The sequence below is a fragment of the Myiozetetes cayanensis genome, unplaced genomic scaffold (assembly GCF_022539395.1).
Source record: "Myiozetetes cayanensis isolate MyiCay16 unplaced genomic scaffold, myiCay2020 scf3, whole genome shotgun sequence".
Lineage (NCBI taxonomy): Eukaryota > Metazoa > Chordata > Aves > Passeriformes > Tyrannidae > Myiozetetes > Myiozetetes cayanensis.
In genome coordinates, this window is record NW_026087521.1 from 11,811,926 (window position 1) to 11,831,130 (window position 19,205).

Below are 19,205 nucleotides of genomic sequence, written 5' to 3' on the forward strand. Positions count from 1 at the left end.
ACTTGTAATTTAATGTTAGACAGCCCGAACTCTGCTTAACTACAGACACCTTAAAAGAGTAAGTTTTTAGAACTAGAAAAGTTAGACATTGTCTGAAGTTTACTTTGTGTTTTGTCCATTAGAACATTTGATCTGAAACTTAAACAAGAAGAGGCCATGAAGTAAAATACTTCGTTCAGTTGCTTGAACCAGAGCAGCATTTCTCAACTTTGAGGTCACAGCCACCAAAATTATTGAGGGACTTTTGACATTTCAAAACAAAACCCAAAAATTATTAACTAAATTATTCATTTACCACAGTTTTCTAGCTGACAACTAGCAGCAGAAAGACACAAACATTTTAACAGCAGCCAGTAATGCAAGGTAGTTTTCACTTCCTCACTTTAGGAGAGCCCAGACATCAAAATTTAAGGGAGCTGAGGAGCACTTGGTGGGGAGCAGAAAGATGAAAGTACATCAATGCAGAGAAGCCTAAACAGGGACCACATTTCCTAGGGTTTTTTTCAACTGAACAGAGGACTGGAACACAACAGCTTCCTCCTCACTCTGTGGGACATGAACAGACACAGCAGCATCAACCAGGTGCTCTGCAAGGGCCTGCCTGTTCTGCCACCATTTACAGCACACGGCTCTCGTCCTGGGCTTGCTCCTGTACCAAGCACCTCCCACTGCAGCCCTCTCCAGTAAGGGACAAGTGAGAAGTAACCTCCAATTAATGCTCTTCGCTGTCTTCCCACAGTCCCACATGACCAGAGACACGATTCTCACTGCAGTTCACTCTAAAGCTACTCATATAACATAAAATCACAATGTCTCAGCTCTGCTACAGGTCTTCAGGCCCAGTCTTTAAATAGCCAACACAAAAATCCCAGTTCAAACCACAGAACTGTCCCCCTGGATCTTCCAGGGGGTTTAAAGTTCATAACCACAAACAACTAAAAAACTGGACAGGACCAGCCAAGATGCCATTCACAAACCAGTAAATAAATGAAATATGCAGTCACAGAGAGTACAAGTGTTCTTGGAGCCACTGTCACTTAGGGTGGTCAAAAAAAAAAAAAAGAAGGAGAAAAAAAAAAACTACCCAGCACAAGAAAAAAAACATGACAAGCATTTTAAATAGTAAAATACCTCAAGTTTGTACCAGATAACAAAAATATAAAACTGTCAGTTAACTAACATATCACATGTTTTATACTTATTTTTATATCTCTTTCAATAAATATGATTCTACATAATAATTTGATGAGTTAATGAAAAACATACTAAAAATAGTTTAAAATTATTAGAAAACTGACTTCCTAATTGAGTTAAAGTAGGCACACAGAATTCTAAAGAGACATGAAATGCAGAGTCACTCCACAAATGAGAAGAATGATCAAGATCAGCTGCTGACAGGTTGCAAAGCTAATAGGCCACATGCTGAAAACAAACAGAATTTCAAGGTGCCTCAGTACAGAGCCCAGGAAACAAACCAAACTGCAGGAGTAATTGAGAACTAGCAGCTATCTTGTTCTGTTTACAGGTTTGAAAGCTTGACTATTAAACATCAGAAAAGTCAAGCCTAAAATACAACAAATAATCCTATTTCATGTTGTCTCAGCCCTCCTGGAAGCTGAATAGTCACAACCACCTTGAGAGCAGCTATTCAAGATTTTCAGAACGTGACACCTATGGGTGTACAAACACAGCACGTGGTAAAAGTTGCTACAAAGATATGCATCGACTACTACCATGTTTAGCTCCTTAATATAATCGTCTCTTACCTACTACAGCCATACAGGAAGATCCTAACATGCTCCTTCCTATATCCTTTCCAACAACTGCACTTATGAACTTCAATGGCATGTTGTAAAATAATAAGCAGAGATGTATAAAGCAATGAATTAAAAAATACAAACCTCTAAAGTATTTCCAGTTAATATTTCCACCCTGCTATGGAAGAACTTCAAAGACAGTAGAGAAACACACACAGAAGCAGATCTCTTTTCTGAACTATCACAGTATTTGAAATAATCTGTGGCACCAAAATCAGAACTGAAACCCACTTCCCATAACCAATACCATCAGAGGGTAAAAGAAGAATATTTTGTGTGTACCCAGCCTAACAACTTTAGATATTTACTAGCAATCATCTGGAGGTAGAAAGATTGTTCTCGAAGGAAGAACTATAAATGTGACAGCACTGAAATTCTCACAGAATTCTTGTCTTTGAAACACAGTAATTAAAAAACTACAATTATTTTCACAGTCTTCACCATAAAAAGACATTCCAATATATATAATACGCGTGCATATGCTAAACAGCCTTTCATAGTTTGTAACCACAGCCTTCAGATCTCATCAAAAATCACAGATTTTGCAGGCAGTGGTAGAAAAAGGCTTTCATTTTTCATTGATGTACCAGAAGTCTTGGATTCAAGCTCCAGACCCCCACCTCCAGCAAGACACACTTCAAAGCCTTACAGCACAGCTCTCACTCCAGGTGCCACCTGCTCCATCACATTCAACATCTGTGTTTTACCCCAAACTCATATATTTTATTGGTTCAAGTTAGTAACTTGGAGCATAAGGACTGTGAAGCAAACAATATTACAGGCAAATCAGCATGATGGGTTGTGTGCCCTGCACTCTTACTTCAGTCTTACCCATTCCCTCAACGCCCCATCAACTGAAGTACAAATAAATCTTTCAACATTCTCCCTAATGATACACACAGACAAAATACAGTGGATGGGGAAAAGCATGCAGTATGACTCAGGTCTCGTGTTCAATATACCAATTTTATAATCACTTCTGTGCAAAACCCACTCATAAAAATGTAAAAGGTTCACAAGAATGTACAATTAAATGTCATTTCTTCCAGAAGAATAATAAAAAAAAAGCTTTATAAAACAATTTGTACTTACATATGTTCAAAGCAGAAAAATAAAATGTTCATTTTCAGTTCTTTCCTGCATTTTGGCATTCAATAAACCAAGGCATTTAACCTTGCAGAAACACACACTAGGAATTTCTACTGCATTTTTAGCTATCACTGTGCTCTGATATAAATAATGTGAAAAACAAGACTGATTTTTTTCTTAAAGGAAAAACACAAATGGCAGTGTTTACAGATAAACCTATTAATCATCTTCCTTTTTGCAGGACCTCAAGTAACTTTCAGTCACATTAATTTTTTTGTATGAAACTCTCCATTTCTAGAAGGTAACTATTTACTATGTTTTTTCAAAAAAAAGTTTAAACCACTTATAGTTTCTAAATTTTTAACAATATGTACGTGCCAAGAAGTTTTTTTTTCCAAAAACTGAGCTCTTCCTTCCACGTAACAGACTGAGAGACACAAAGGCAATTAGATAGCTTTATTCTTCAGAGAATACATCTTCAAGTACAAAAGGATGACAAAAAACCCTTTCATTCTAGGTTCATAACAAAAGCCATCAGCGTCTCTGAAAGTGCCTCATTTCCTTTTGCAGCCTCAGGAACTGCAAAAAAATACCCTCTTCAAGAACTGTCTCCAATATTGGCAAGTTTTATCACTGCTTTCAACAGAATGCCAACCCAGGTTTAGGCAGATGAACAGCTTACACCCTGAGCTTCCTCATACAAGTAAACTTCCACATTCAGCTTAAAGCACCAAAATCAGGCTTATGCACCAACTCTCCCTCAAAAGGCATCAGTCCCTCACTACTGACTTCTATAACTAGTCACCTTTTACCTTGGCCAGCTACTTTAGCTGTCTGAAGTCACAGACTGTTACCTCCAGCCCCTCAAAGAAAGTAAGTCACAAACACATGGTCAGAGCAATATTTTACAACAAGATATAGATCTAATAACTAGAAGAAGGGAATAAAATGTCTCTAGGCACTGAAGTGCTGGTTTCTAGACATAAGCACCAAAGAAAAAACAACCGCAGAACCAAAAACCCAAAGAAAAGGGAAGCAGACTCATTCCAAAACTTTGTTCAAAGCCCAGGCAATAAATTCTGAGCTCAGAATAACAGGGCCTGGAGCCTTTGCTACACAGGAAGAAGACATCCCTAGATAAATATTTGAGAAGGTCACAGAGACACTGACATATATAAGAAGCTGCATTTTAAAGTACTTCTGCCTTTGCTGCCTCTTGCCCAGGATGTAAAGCCAGATCAGCAAAACGACTCAGGAAATGTTATACAAACCTCACAGCACATACAAGCATATCCAGTCAGATTCTGGAGGCTCACAGAAAACACTGAGCTGCTGTTCTGAACAGGATACAAACACAGTGGAGAGAATCTATCTGCTGTCCTGACACATTCCCTTCTTTTCCTGAAATAGGAGTCAATTCTGCAGGATACTGAAAAACCAAACATAGCCTCTAAAAACACTTCCTGCCAACACCTTAAAGAAAATGTAAAACACACTTGCCTGGTAACACGTCAAGTGAAATAGGGTAAGGCATCTAATGCACTTGCAGCACTGTTCTTTATGAGAATAACCCATCTGCTACTCAGCACAGGTGTTCCAACACAGTCCCTGGGCATACACATTTTCACATTACTTTGAAAGTAAAGCACCATTTTAGGCTCAACAGCCCCACTAGGCATCATGTATTACATCTGTGTAAGAAGACTTTCTGCTTTTACAGCTTCCCCCCAATCTGCTGAATGGCAAAAGAAACGGGACCCAGTGTAAAAACAGGCTGTGACTCAAAGAAAGCCTGAAGAACCTCACTGTTGAGGCAGTTAAGCTTTACTCAGTATCTCCACTATCTCAACCAGCAACTTCCTTCCACACTCAGCAAAGACAAGTCACACCTGTCCCTCTCACAGGAAGTCACCAGTTTACACTCCTTTTACACTCCTCGTCTTCAAGGCAATACCTTTAGATCTAATCAAAGCAGGTTTGAAGCTGTCATAGCTGCTAACACAGTTAAATTCTGTGCAGAATATCATATGTGATGCAGTAATTGCCACGTTCTGTGCCTCTGATCTCATATGAACATTTTGAAGATCAAGTTTTAATTTGAGGGTTTCATTTTCTGGTTTGTAAATTAAATCCTACAGCAGACAAGGTAACAGAAAAACATATCAGGAATTTGTTCCTAACTTCAAAAGCACATCTGAAAATAACATATTAAAAAAAAAATTGGTCTACTCAAATAAGCAACACCCTCACAGAAAATCTGATGTAGCACGACCTCAGTGAAGAGTAAGGTGGTTCAAGAACTGGCTTAACTGCTGTGCTGAAAGAGTTGTGAGCAGCAGCACAAAGCCCAGTTGGAAAACAGTTCCTACTGGAATAATCCAGACCTTGATATCTTGTGCCAGTACTGTTCAGCATTTTCATTAATTGTGTCATGGGACAGAACACACCCTCAGCAACTTGCAGGTGATATAAAACTGGAAGGAGGGGTTGACACACCACAGGGTTGTGCTGCCAGTGAGAGGGACCTTGAAACACTGTAGAAATGAGCCAACTTAGGGGACTCATGAAGTCAGAGGGATGGGCGAAGCCCTGCACCTGAGAGCAATAAGCCCATGAACCAGCACAGCACAGGTTGATGATCTTCTTCATTCCCTGTCATCACGTTTTACACACACTGATGAGATCTCCCTTGAGCCTCCTCTTCTCCAGCCTCCTCAGTCCCAGCTGTCTCTCCTCATTGCCAAGATCATATAACAGACTCATAGAAGAGTTTCTGTTGCAATAGACCTTTGTAGGCCACACAGTCCAACCCCCCTGCAATGAGGAGGAACATCTTCAATTAGATCCAGTTACTCAAAGCCACATCCAACTTGGCCTTGAATATTTCCAGAGATGGGACATCTACCACCTCTCTGGGCAACCTGTTCCAGTCTCTCACCACCATCATCATAAAAAAAAAAAATTCTTGCTTATATCTAGACTGAATCTAATTGTCCAGAGAGACTCTGCTGCCTCCACCCTTGGAGACAGACAGTCTGATAGTCCTGGGCAACCTGCTCTCTCTGACTCGGAGCAGTGTCAGACTAGGCCTTTTCCAACCTCAACTACTATACAGTTCTAACAATCAGTGCATGTACACACCACATGAGAACATTATCTTAACTACATTTCTTTATAGAAAACAAAGTTGAAGAAATTAGCTAAATTAAGGCTGCTTGTTGCATGTAACATTTTAGTATTTGACAAAGTTCCTGAATTACAACTCCTTAGTTATTCAGTTTTGTACAATTGATGTCAGACATAAAACGTAACACACGTTCATTTTTCTTCTCCACAATATATAAAATGATAACCTGCATCTTCTCTGCAGTTACTGAAGAAGGTATCACCAATATAATTCCCTGAAGTACTGGTCTTTCCTACTACTACTAATGTATATGCAACACCATGGTGATAGTTTAGTCTTTAATCTCCAGTACCTAACACATTTGATGAAAAAAGTAACATCTACAGTTAGGTTTTATCTTGCAACCCTGATACCAACTAACCAGAGAAAATGGCATAAGCTAAATGAAAAACATAGTACCTAAACACAAATATTTTAAGCACTTAGAATAAAAAACACTACATAGCTTGAACATACCTTTCTGCAATAATTTGATCTCTCCATTTTCTTTCTTGATTTCATTCATTATTTTATGCTTCTTCTTCTCTTTTTGCTTCTTTTCCCTTTCTTTAACTTTGTCTTTGATTTGAGCTGAAATGCAAATATTTCACAATTAAGTAGGAACAGAAAACTGACTGTCACATACATGTTTCATATCACTCTTATGTAAGCTCTATTAAGAGGATAAAAGGAGGAGTTACAAGGAAATCCCAGTACTTATAATATGAAAAGCTAATATTTATCTGTTGCATAATCCAACATAAGCTTCTTTAACTCAGACAAGTTTTGTTTCTGTTATGTTTGAACTGTACACAACAACCCAGCAAGTTAACTGTAAAAAGTTAACAATTTTTGCTTACTGCTATACTTTCTGCTCTTATTTTGCATCTGAAGTCAGCTCATTCCTTGAAATTCAAATTACACACATTGCATAAGAATTGAGGGGAAAAAAAGACTATAATTTGCATTTTCCTGGGTGCACATCTACACTGCACATCTAAACTGGAAAAACGTAACTGAAATACATACTCTGAACTTAAAGGCTTTTGCAAATAGCTTGGAATGATGACTTCATTTGTCAGCTAAAAATCTTTTACATTATGTTCACAGGCTACACGAATGCATTCATAGCAGTCAGATGTAATTAATAAAAACACATGAAATGTGGTGTATTTGCACAGCCAATGTAATTCTCCAGTGCTTCCGCTGCTTACCTACAATCAGCAACAGCTTACCTGAGTAGTCTCATTATTCATTTACTTTCTTGTCAAGTCACTCCATGTTTTTAAATCCCTGACACACAAAAGCAGAGCCTTCAGGCATGCTTTCTGCATGTAAAATACTAGACCCAGAGGAATTCATCATTTCATGAAGTAATCTTTTCAAGCCGAGTTTAGATTCACTTATGAGGCCAAGCATTTAGAGAAGTCACATCTGACTAAGCTTATATGCACTGCAGCCAGCACTTCATGCCTCCTGTCTTGGCCTCAAGCCAGTACCTGCTCCAAGAGCATACTGAGCTTTTTAACCTCCGCAGGGAAAGAGGAAAACTGATTTCAAGCTTCTACATAATGTTATGCTTCAGAATGCTTTCTCAGTAATACAGCTGAGACAATCCTGATGTTTTATTCATGGTACTTGCATTATAAACCCCAAGTGGAAGCAAAGAGAAATCTAATTACTCTTCCTTAAGCGTCTACATAAAATAGAAGTAGCAGGTATCTTCACTACTAACAAATCAGAAATATTCCTCAATTCCAGAAGGCTGTATAGAGTGGCCCCCAACCAAACTACTCATGAAACATGTTAATAAAAGGTGCAAGGATCTGACAGTAATGCACATAAATGAATGCTCCAACAATGACTACACAGCATTCATACTTTTCCTTTTAGGAGTCTTCTAGTAAGGATACAGAAGTCAAACCCTCGCAGTTGTCAGGGTGAAGGGAAGAATGCATTTACTTTCTTAGACTCTCTCTCTTAAATAAAAACCAAAAGAGACAGCAGTTGAGATAGTCTGTCGTCTTTTCACAAATCAAGATGAGCATCGTGAAGAGAAGAGAAACTATGCTGGCACAAAAATAAGGAATGAGGTAGCTGTGCTTAAAGCTGTCTGAATATCCTTGTTCTAAGTGACTGTTTCAGTCGTGTCCAAAAGCCTTCTAACAGCTCAGCGAGAAGGGACAGATGACAAAGCAGATTTGTGTACAGCAGACCATGGAAACCAAACATGTTTTCCCAAGCAACACAAACCTTTCTAGGAATAGGTTAAGAAGGCATAAACCTTCCTCTCCAGCCTGTCTCTACCCAAAAAGGAATCCCTAAGTTGCAAACCCCCTGCAATTCAAAAGAATGAAGTCAGAAATAAATTGTACAACAGGAGTTTAAGTAACACTCTGAAAGCAGACACTCAGCAAGTAAGCAGTAACACCAGGCTTGACTTGTAACCTGTGTTGAACGCTGGACTCATCCAGGATTACAATTATCATGGGAAGACCTAGATTTTATCTCCACATTTTGGTATGGTTAAGAGGCACACTTGACTTTTGCTATCACTTACAAACCAAAGAAAGACTGAAGAGCATATACAAATGCTGAGCCTTGCTGAAAGAGGACAAAAGACTGAAAGAATCCTTTACTGCCAGCTCATGAATAGCATCACAGGCCAATGAATCTTCCAGCTTGGTCAGAAGCAAAACATAAGGACCAAGAACAAGCCAAAACCTTTTCAAGAGCCTCTAGTTTATTTTCACGTCTAGAAAGCAATTAGCAGAGTCGATGGTGAAACCTTCCAGACAAGAGAAACAATGGAAGCATCCTGTGACCTCCTCCAGCAACAGCCACAAGCTAATCACACCTGAAGCCATTGCAAATGGAATGTAAATGAAGCTGAGGAAGGTTTGAAGCAGAGTTAACTTAACTGCTTCCCTTCTAGAAATTACAATACTGTAAAAAAACCAGTGATCAGCCTGAGGCAAGTAAAGAACAGTTGAGAATCCTAATTTAAATGTACAAATTTTCAGATTTCCTCTCTAAAAGCTCACAGAACAGATTAACGATAGTAGTTCTTAAAAAAACATAAATATTGCGGGAAAAAAAATTTCATACATTAAAAGAAGAAATCTGTGTCGAAATCACAGATTTTGACCTGAGCTTAATTCTCAGGCCAAATGTCTTCAGTTTACAATTATTAATATGTATTTTCTAATCTGCCTTGCAGAACTCAAACACAACTCTCAAAATACGGCAGATTATTCTCCTCAGGGACAGATATTCCATTTCACAGCTTTCAATGGGATGCAGGGATAAAAATCAACCAAATTATTTTACTACTAACCCAAGATCTACAGCAGCCTAGATATGCCTGCTCAGCGAAGTCCATATATTGAGAAGCATCCAACAGTCACTGTAGTGAATAAACATGCTGGTAACATGCCTACAGCACAGACACCTCACCAGGAAGGGTAAGTGCAATTCTCCAAGCACAGTCTCCAAAACTGCTGCCATCACATGATGCTGCCCAATAAAGCCAGTTCAGTACAGGCCTAGAACTCTTTGAGACTTTCCAAAATGCCACAGACCAGTATCTCACCGAGTGTCTTCTCTAAGGCAAGGTAACAATACCCTTCAGCCACACTTAATTTCAGGCCAAATATTGCTTTTTCAACCAAGAAACATGAAAATTTTTCACAAAAATCCTGCTTTAAAATAAATATCTCCAACATAAAGCAAGGTACGACCTACATGTCAGGGAATAAACAATCAACAAGCGAGGTTGGCAAGGGAAAACAAGAAAAACTTGTTCTGTTGAAGTTATGGACACCTGGAACGCTCTTGTACAGCTTTTTTGATGATTACCAGTAGGAGCTACTCCATTTCATTCGCAGGGCAACAGGATCACAAAGCAGTAAAAGGTGAGAGATGTTTTATGCTAAGCTTTCCGTGTACACACAATGTTCTGCAGTTGGTCTTCACCAATACTACTGCTAACAAATAAAAAATAAAAAAAGCTTCTTGAGTTGGTGAGCGAAGAGGATGAAATGAGTCCTAGTTTTTCCCAAATTCACACACTTCCTATGCCTTTACATACCTCTAAAGACACTAAAACTAAAAGCCAACAGCTTGAAATAATGTGTACCCCAGGGTAAAAATGAAAGAAATCTGTATCTTCATGAATTTTTTGCCTCTATCAAAACACACTTTTACTTTGTTTGATTTTGACAGAGAGTTACACTGCTCAGGAAATAACTGGTAAGAGACTAAACAGAGTTTGTAAATACCCCCTACCACAGTTTAAAAAAAAAAAATTAAAAATTCCAAGGACAGTAGTCATCAGCTCTGCAAGTCCAGTAAGACCTGGGCTTGACCCTTGGTTTTCAAGCTCTACTGCCTGGTGGGGGGGAGACGTCTTTATTACTATGGAATTATTTATAATTCTTGTGACAAATTGACCCTGGTTGGACACCAGGTGCCCACCAAAGCCATGCTATGACCTCCCTCTTCAGCTGGACAGGGGAGAGAAAAATACAACAAAAGGTTCATAAGTCAAGTTAAGGGCAGAGAGATCACACATAATACCAGTTACCATCATGGGCAAAACAAACTCAACTTGGGGAAAAAAATTATTTTATTACCAATCAAAAGTAGAGTGAGGTAATGAGAAATAAAAATTAAATGTAAAAATCACCTTCCTCCCACCCCTCTCTTCTTCCTGGGCTTAACTTCATTCCCAGTTTTCTCTAATTCTTCTCCCTGAGTGACACAGGGAGACAAGGGTTGTGGTCAGTTCATCACACATCGCTTCTGTTGTTCCTTTCTCCTCCTCTCACTCTACCTCTGTTCCAGTGTGGGGTCCCTCCCACGAGAGACACTACTCCACAAATTTCTCCAATATGAGTCCTTCCCAAGGGCTACAGTTCTTCACAAACTGCCCCAGTGATTAAGAGAGTTCCAGATGTCTCATTCAAGTTTACAATATGAGTGTCACCACAAAGTCCATATTCTTTGGTTTTGAGTCACAGAAACAGTACACACACCCACTGAAGAAATGCAGCAACAGCAGCACATTAAAATAAAAAGAGTGCTATATACAGACAGGAAGAATTATATTATGAAGAAGTGTTCTGCCTCACCTTCCAAAATGGCATCTGAAGAATGTTTTCGTTTTGCAATGACTCCACATGATTAACTGAATTAATTAAGAATGATATGCATACTTCCTCCTCAAATCCAAAAGCTTTTATTTTTTCTGGATGTTAGGCTAAGTACATAAATAAAAGAAATTGATATATACTGTATTTATATGTTAAACAGCCATTTACAACTAAAGGCTATACTTAAAGTCCTCTGTTTCCCAACTCCAGAGATACCTTCTCATAATGACTGTAGTGATTTCCTGCAGTAGTAAATAAAGGAACAGAAATTCACAGAACACACCAATCTGACTTCAGATATTTCATTATCTGCCTCTATTGCAAGCCTTCTACAGACAAAAAGTTAAATCAAGTACATGTTCTGTAATGGATGGATTACGTGCAACATGGTCACTGTCAGATTGGAAAATTCGCACCTTGAAGCCGATGCAAGAGCTCAAGCAAGTCCCTTTCAGCTCTGAAAGAGAGAGATGTTCAACCCTGTCAGATGCCAAAAGCTGCAGCTGCTTTGCATCAGTTTTCCAGATGGTAATCCACATTAGTAGTCAGCCATAGATTATGTTCAAAGTATTCTGCCTCTCTCCTCTGTTTGATTTAAGGGCTGTCACTGCACATGAGGCAAAATATTTACAGACTACTGCTAAGGGACACCATCAATATGGATAACACCAACAGCAGCGTAACTGAAAGGAACGGGGGATAAGGAGGGGAGTACAACAACATCAGTCACCATCCCTTCCATCAGCACTCTCTCGTCACTTTAAACAAACACCCATAAAAATAAAAACCTCGAGAAGCCATGCTTAACTGGTTATGCAGATACATGAAGTACATTTAACACCACTGTGTTAACAGCTTTGACACCTGCACTTTTATTAGGTCCTACAAGGTACACTGCAGAGCAGGTTTCCTGACTTAATGAACATGAAAAAAAACATATAGTATTTCCAAGACCCCCCCACAAAAAAAAAAACCAAACCTCAAAAATGATAGCTTTCACGTTCCAATAACCACGAATATCTGGCCAACATCTCTTTCAGTAATTTAAGTTTAAAATCCAGATAAGACTAAAGAAATATTCTTATCAGGTGAGAACATTTTGCCAGGCTCTTCAGTGAATGGAAAGGAAGTCAGACCCCTTTCAGAACGAACACACTTCCAAGAAACTGAAATCTAATCTTTACAGTTCCCAATTTCTCCAAGCTTCACACTTCTAAGGAGACTTTCTACATGTGGAACTGAATGAGCCAAGTTTAAGCTCCAGCACTGGGGAGTTGCATCAGAAATCAGTAACAGAGAACATGACAGCTGCAAACAAGGTCTCCACAAGAGGTTTCAGATCGGATGTTTCAACCTCCTGATCCACTGTCAACTAAGAAAAATTATTTCATATTCTAAAATCAGAGCAAGCTTCTGCTGTGTAAATTACACACAAAACTGGATTCTGGGGTACAGGAGGGACTTTGAGCTCCAGCTTAGAAGATGAAAGATTTTGTTCTGCCTAGCAAAGCTTCAGGTTATCTCACTGAAAAAGGGTCAGGGTCCCTCAGGAGAAAGATACACCACTCCAAATTTATCTCAACATTGGATACTTACAGTTAATGTCACTCCCAGCTCTGAAAACTAAACTGCATATACATCTCAAACATCTACAGAAACCTGAGAAGTCCCTCTTCTTCTTGAATACTACATTTAAAACCCTAAACACTTGCTAGATATTGCTGCTTACACTGGGGTATCTAAATAGAAATATATCAAAGAATTCACAAGAGAGTGATCAACAGGCCTCACAAGCATGAAAACCACTGCTGAATTTAACGAGTTCAGCAGAGGGGAGGGGGAAGTGAGTTAGGCCACATAGCACAAAAAAAAAAAAAAAAAGACAAAGGAAATGGAAGCTAACAGAAGGAGGAAATGTGTAGCAGAAGAAAAAAAGGTAACAAAAGAAGCAAGATTCATGGTCCCAGTTCTAAAGAAGGGAAAAAGAAGAAGATCTCCAACCTACTTTGGTAACACAAAGTACGAGAGATGAGAATTCCACCAGATACAAACCACATTTAACAAGTCTGAAAAGTGCAACCTAAAAGCCAATAACCCAGAAGTGTCATGCAACATAATGCAAGAGTTATTAGAAGAATCAGTGGAAAATGCTCACCTGAAATGTAATCTAATTTATCCTTCAAGGGTAGCAGGAGAAAGAACTGGGGAGGGGGGCAAAGGGAGAAACAAAATAATAGGAAAAACAAGAGCTACAGCACCATATTCAGCTTTCCTGCTCATTGGGAAATCCCCATTTGCAAGTTAGAGATACCAGTCTCATTTTGCAACTGCTTGTACACTGAGGTAATCAGCAAATAGATCATTGAAGAAAAAAAAGGAATTCTGTACACAGAAATGGCAAGAAAAGCAGAACTGATGGGTCATGCAGCTGGATTACATCTTCCAGCAAGCCTGCAGACCAAAACAAAAACTCTGGGCAGGTGTCCTCTGATGAAATGGGGAGTGGCTGAGCTGAGCTTTGCACTGTTGTGAAAACAATTTCAACTATGAACTGCTAGAGCAGACTATCAGTTAAATGACTAACTGAATCAGCATAGTCATAACCTGGAACAGCAATCACTTTTGTCAAATTCACACCGTGTTTTAAAACAAAAATATTGCACAACTTCTAGTTTCACTACCAGAATGTACTTGACAAGTGAAATTTAGGCTTATTTTAAACAGCCTAAGCCTTGTATCTGGAGGATAAATCATGCATCTGGCAAGAGATTCTTTCAGGTTCTCTGCATGCTAGATCATCATCTCAGAAGGGTTCACTGAACACCATTCATTTGATGGAATCACAAGCTCGTAAGGCCTGGTTATGACTCTGCAACTTGAAGGTCTTTGCAATGAATTAAAACACCAGAGAAGTCTTCTAAATGAAGATTTGTTCAAGAAAGAAAACATAACCATTTTGAAGAGCTTTAAACACATCATCCATCTTGGCTATAAGCGAGTTTAGCCTCTTCCTATCACTTAGGAAAGAAAGGTGCCTCGAAACAAGGCTCTCTTATCTAGCAATCATTGTTCCAAGCAAAGGACAAACATCAGCTTCTCTCCTCAGCACTTTTGAATGCTAAGTGAAAAATCTTCTCACAATTTCCTCCTCAGTGTCAATATCCCTTATCATCATCACAGTAGAAAAACTAGAATATGGAAAATGCAGTTGTTACTACTCCAAGCCTTAAGATGATGATTTTGCAAGGCCAGATCTCACATTCATTCACTCCATGGCACTGTACACCCTGATTCCCTGTCTACACCACAGACCCAGCAACCTCATAAGACAAATGCTGCCATTCTTCCTCTGATCCCTCTAGCTCTGCTCCCCATTTTCTCTAGTACTGAGATCTATGCAGGCCCTCACCAAGGTATAGCTTTTTCTCCTGGAATCTCAACTGTCCTACAGAGCAGAGCAGGCACACAGCACCTTCCTCCCCATTCCCCCAGGCACCAGTAGCCTTATCAGGGCAAAGCCAAGTGCAAATTCCACTCCACCCCCTGTACCCACCTGCAGGGCATCTCCCCTCGGGCTGCAAAGAGGAGGATGGAGTTTTTCCATCTTAAAAACCTCAAAACAAGGAACTCCTACTCATTCCACCTGCTTATCTCTTGGTATTTCTGCCTCTACACCTCTAGTGTCCTCACTGGCACGATTTCCTTTCTGATAAGTGCAACACTGATTCTTGTATCACTATGAGAGAAAACCAATCAATACTATTAATTCCATGTTGCTGCTCATTTTCCACTGCACCAAAATAAAAAAGGTTGTTCAACTGCAGACTCCAGGAACAAGAGACTGCACTTGCCTGCATTAGGTCGATTTTTAGAGTACATTAGAGCTGCAGGGTGATAGCTTCTATGAACTCATCCCATTACACCTTAAGGGGCGTATTTTTTCCCACTCCCCCACCCCCCACATATTCTGTGTGTGCAAACCTCTCAGTTCCTTTAATTACACAAAATCCTCTAAACTCACCCTGAAGTCATATCTGTAGGCTAAAATTTTCACTCTCCTTCCATCCTACTCTTCCTGTAACCCTCCATGCCTTTTCTTTTGCCCCAAAGCAAGACCAGAATGACCTTCCTCTTTACACGGCTTTTGCTTCTCCTCCCTCTTTCATTCCCAAATTCACTCACTCCCTTTTCACTCATTATATGCTGCAACCACAGTCCCTATGGTATCTCCTTCCAGTCTATGCCATAGTTTCAGCACTCCCAAGCACAAGCCCAGCATTTTCTACCCTCCCACCCTAATATGTCATTCCTAGCTTTCCTCTGTGCTCAGGATTCTACTGTCTGCCCCTCAGCCATTCTTTTCTCCCTGCATCACAACTGCATGTCTCCCTTCCTCTCCGCAAAGTAAATTATTCACAGGATTAACAGCACAAACCTGTTCTTTAATCTACAGTCAAATCCTGAATCACTTTTAAAAGCCTGGCTGCTTTCAGCAGAAGACTCAGTGAAACCTTCACTTCCTTACAGCCTTCTCTGCAAAAATATAGCCTAATGAACATAAAGTTCTTAATTTATATAAGAAATTATGCCACATAATTTTAGGTATAGAAACTGCTTCCTCTAAACAGAAATCTGGAGACTCAGGTGCCAAACATTTGCCTTGTAAAATTTATTTGTTGCATGAGGCAGGTTTTCACAAAATAAACGAGAGGTAAAAAGATCTGCTCTGAGCAATCAGCAACTAAGAAATCAAGAACCTGTGCCTGTCAGTATTTAAGTTCCGAGAAAATATCCTTTCCAGAGAGAAGGTGCAGAATCTCCTCTTTAAAGACAAATCACAACAATTATTGAGTTGACACCATCACTATCAATTTCTTTTACCGATGTGAAAAAACAAAAAACCACTTCATTATTATACCTTGTTATGTATTGTTATTGTAATATTTTTCCCAGAGACTTATTAACATGACTGTGTAACACTGGCTAGGACACTGTGGCAGTCTTAGTGAATATGGTTATTAATCACATAGCTTTACTAGAACGTTATTGGGTGAGCTTCTTAGCAGCTATCCTTGAAGACAAGAAGGTTTCACCAACATCACTTCTGAAGACTTTTTCCAAGTCACCTTTTAACAGGAACAAGGAAAAAAGTGCTAAAATGGAATACCTGAAAGCACTGAAATGAGATACTTAAAAACCACTTGTATACCACCAATCCAGGAAATTAAAAAAAAAACAAACTCAAAGTTAAGTAAATCATACATCAAGATGCTCATGGTAAATTAGTGGAAAATGCAGTAAGGCAGCCATACAACATAATCAACAGACAAAAAGGCATATTGATATTAATAAGATTTCTCTACGTGCTTGTCTGATCCTACAAACATAGGCATAGACCACAATTAAAGTAACCTAAGTCTACATAACAGCTACGATTTATCTTTCCTTTGAAAGAAAGGAAACTTGCTTAAACTGGGTAATGGAGCACATGTTTCAAATTCTTCATATTTTAATGTAAATGCAAAATCATCAACATCTGGTTTAAGGTCACTGGAGACTGGGAAAGGACACACTGAAAATAAAAGCATGTATTCTTGTACTGTCTTCATATGTTCATGCATTGTCTTTTACTTCCCAAGATTTATTGCTGATCACAGGAATCCAAACAGAAATCTGGCCCAACATCTTGTCCAACATCTTGTCCTACCTCGTATGGCCATTTTTGTCCAGCACCACTAATGAACTAACCCCGCACTCCTCCCCTTCTCCTGAAGGCCTCGAGCGTTTCTTGGAAGATGTGATCTTCAGGAAATAAAGCAAACCTGAAGCAGCAACTAAATGAGAACTCAAAAGCCTAAGTATCTGAATTTTAACTGCATGTTTTCTAGTACTCAATGACTTAGCCTGTAAAAATTAACAGCCTAATAAACAAGATCATTCAGGATTTAATTTTAAATGGGGGAGGAGGGGGGTGTTGAAACGTGTTCTCCGTTTTTCCCCCAATTCAGTTTTGTTCGCAGATCTCTAATAAATTACTCGGCACCCTTATTTCCCTAATAGGTAAGAAAACCTAAGGCCTCTGGCAGCTTCTGGCTGACGCCATCGCTAATTCCACACCCCCTTTTTTTGACAGGATTGACGGCGGACTGAGCCGCCGCTGCCTTCCCACGAACTTACACAACGCCGGCGGTGTGTGCCCGGGTCCCGCACTGCCCGCAGCCCCCGGCCCGGCACCACAGCCCCCTCCTGCTCCCGCCGGGCACCTCCACCGAGCCCCCCCCCGCTCTCCCTGCCCCTTCCAGCCGTCCCTCCCCGCCCCGGGCCGCCCGCGCTCACCTTTCGGGAACAGCAGCTTCACCTCCCCGTTCTCCTCCCGGCTCAGGCCCCCGCCGCCATCTCCCGCCGCTGCCGCCACCACGGGCAGCGCCCCGTGCTTCCTCCTCTCCTTGTCCCGCTTTTCCTTGGGCCTCTTGGGCTTGGCGCTGCCGCCGCTCCCGCCGCCCCCCGGCTCTGCCGCCAGCGCCAGGCGGTGCCGGTGGTGGCGGTGCTGGTGCTGCGGGTGGGACGAGGAGGGGGAGGCGGACGGCGGCAGCAGCACCGCGGGCGGCAGCAGCTTCCGGGGCAGCGGGGCAGGGAAGGCGAAGCCCCCCGCGCCCGCCGAGGTGCCCGAGGGCAGCGCGGCGAAGCCCCAGGGCGCGGGGCCGCCGAAGCTCGGCACGACCGCGGGCAGCGGCTGCTTGGCACTCCCGCCGCCACCGCCGCCCCCTTCGCCGTTGACGCGCTTCGCGCCCTTCAGGCTCCGCTCCTCGGCTCCCTTCACCTTCTTGGCGGCCGGCTGGGACCCGCGGGAAGGCTTCGTGTCCGAGGCCGCCCTGGCGCCGAGCAGCTCCTGCTCGGGGAGCGCCGCGCCACGACCCGGACTGGGCGGCTCCGCCATCTTGGGCTTCAGCGTCTATTTACTCTCGGCTCGCCCCAACCGACAGCGCCGGGGGGGCGGGGCGGCAGCCCGGCTTCGACCAATGGGCAGGGAAGATGTCGGAGTGACAGTAGAAAGAACCAATCACAGGGCGGAGAGAGAGGGCGGGTCCTGAGGTGATTGGGGGCGGCGGGCTCGGCTGAGTGCGCAGGGAGTGCGGGGGGGCTGAGGGGGCGGGAGGGGAGCGGGGTGAGGGGATGGGGACGCTGAGGGGACGGCAGCGCGGGGGAGGCGGCGCTCCCGAGAAAGGCGTTTGTTTGGGAATAAGGAGGCTTTGAATTAGTGCCCATCCCGGGCGCTTCGTTAATGCCTCAGGTTTTGGGCTTCCACTGCTGTGGGGACCGCTGACCGATATGCCGGCAGCCCCCTGGGCTGCTCCTGAGAAAGGCGTTTGTTTGGGATGTACGAAGGGTTTGGACTAGCGGCGTTACCGGCGGATGCATGGCAGTGTCCCGGGAGGCGGTGCAGCCGGTCCCTCGGGATGTCCCGGAGCCGGGAGGCTTGTTCCATCCAGCGCTGAGTCCCTGCGGCGTTCCGAGCTGAGCCCGAGCTGTCCGCGCCCTTCCACATCCTCGGAGCGAGGCAGATAAAGCCTGGAAGCCCTCGAGGGCCCGACGGGAGGCAGGCAGACGCTGCCGAGGTCAGCGGCTGTGCGGGATGCCGGGGCCATCGCGCCGGCATGGGCGGGATGTGTCACCGCGGGGCCTCGGGGAAGGGATTGAGCTCATTGTCCCCCACAGAAGCCCCCCGGCCGTGCCTTTGGCACCCGCAGCTGCCACAGCCGCGGTTCGCGTGCGGACCGAAATTCCCCCGAGCCCTCGTGTCAGCGGGAAGCGCCACGGAAATAAACAGAGGGTTCCTGGAGCGCTGGCATTGCCGGGCTCCTGCTCTGGGCAGTCACTGCTGAGGGCTCCTCGTTGCGGTGGGAAGAACAGAAGCGCTGCCGCATTAGACTGTGCCAGGCAGACTGCAGCCGGATCAAATTGCTCTGTGAAGTTTTGTAC

The 19,205-nt window shown here is 42.3% G+C and overlaps 1 protein-coding gene across 2 annotated transcripts in view; it reads right to left on the minus strand.

Annotated features, from left to right (window-relative positions):
* LOC126644255 (protein PHTF2) overlaps window positions 1–18,191 on the minus strand; it is a 126,519-nt gene extending 108,328 nt beyond the window's left edge. For both annotated transcript variants that reach the window (XM_050323348.1, XM_050323346.1), the window contains exons 1-2: window positions 17,562–18,191; window positions 6,550–6,663 (exon numbers count right to left, since the gene is read on the minus strand). In XM_050323348.1, coding sequence (XP_050179305.1) covers window positions 6,550–6,663; window positions 17,562–18,162 — 715 coding nt within the window. In that variant the 5' untranslated portion in view covers window positions 18,163–18,191. The remainder of the gene's footprint in view (window positions 1–6,549; window positions 6,664–17,561) is intronic.
* Between the last annotated feature and the right edge of the window lie 1,014 nt (window positions 18,192–19,205).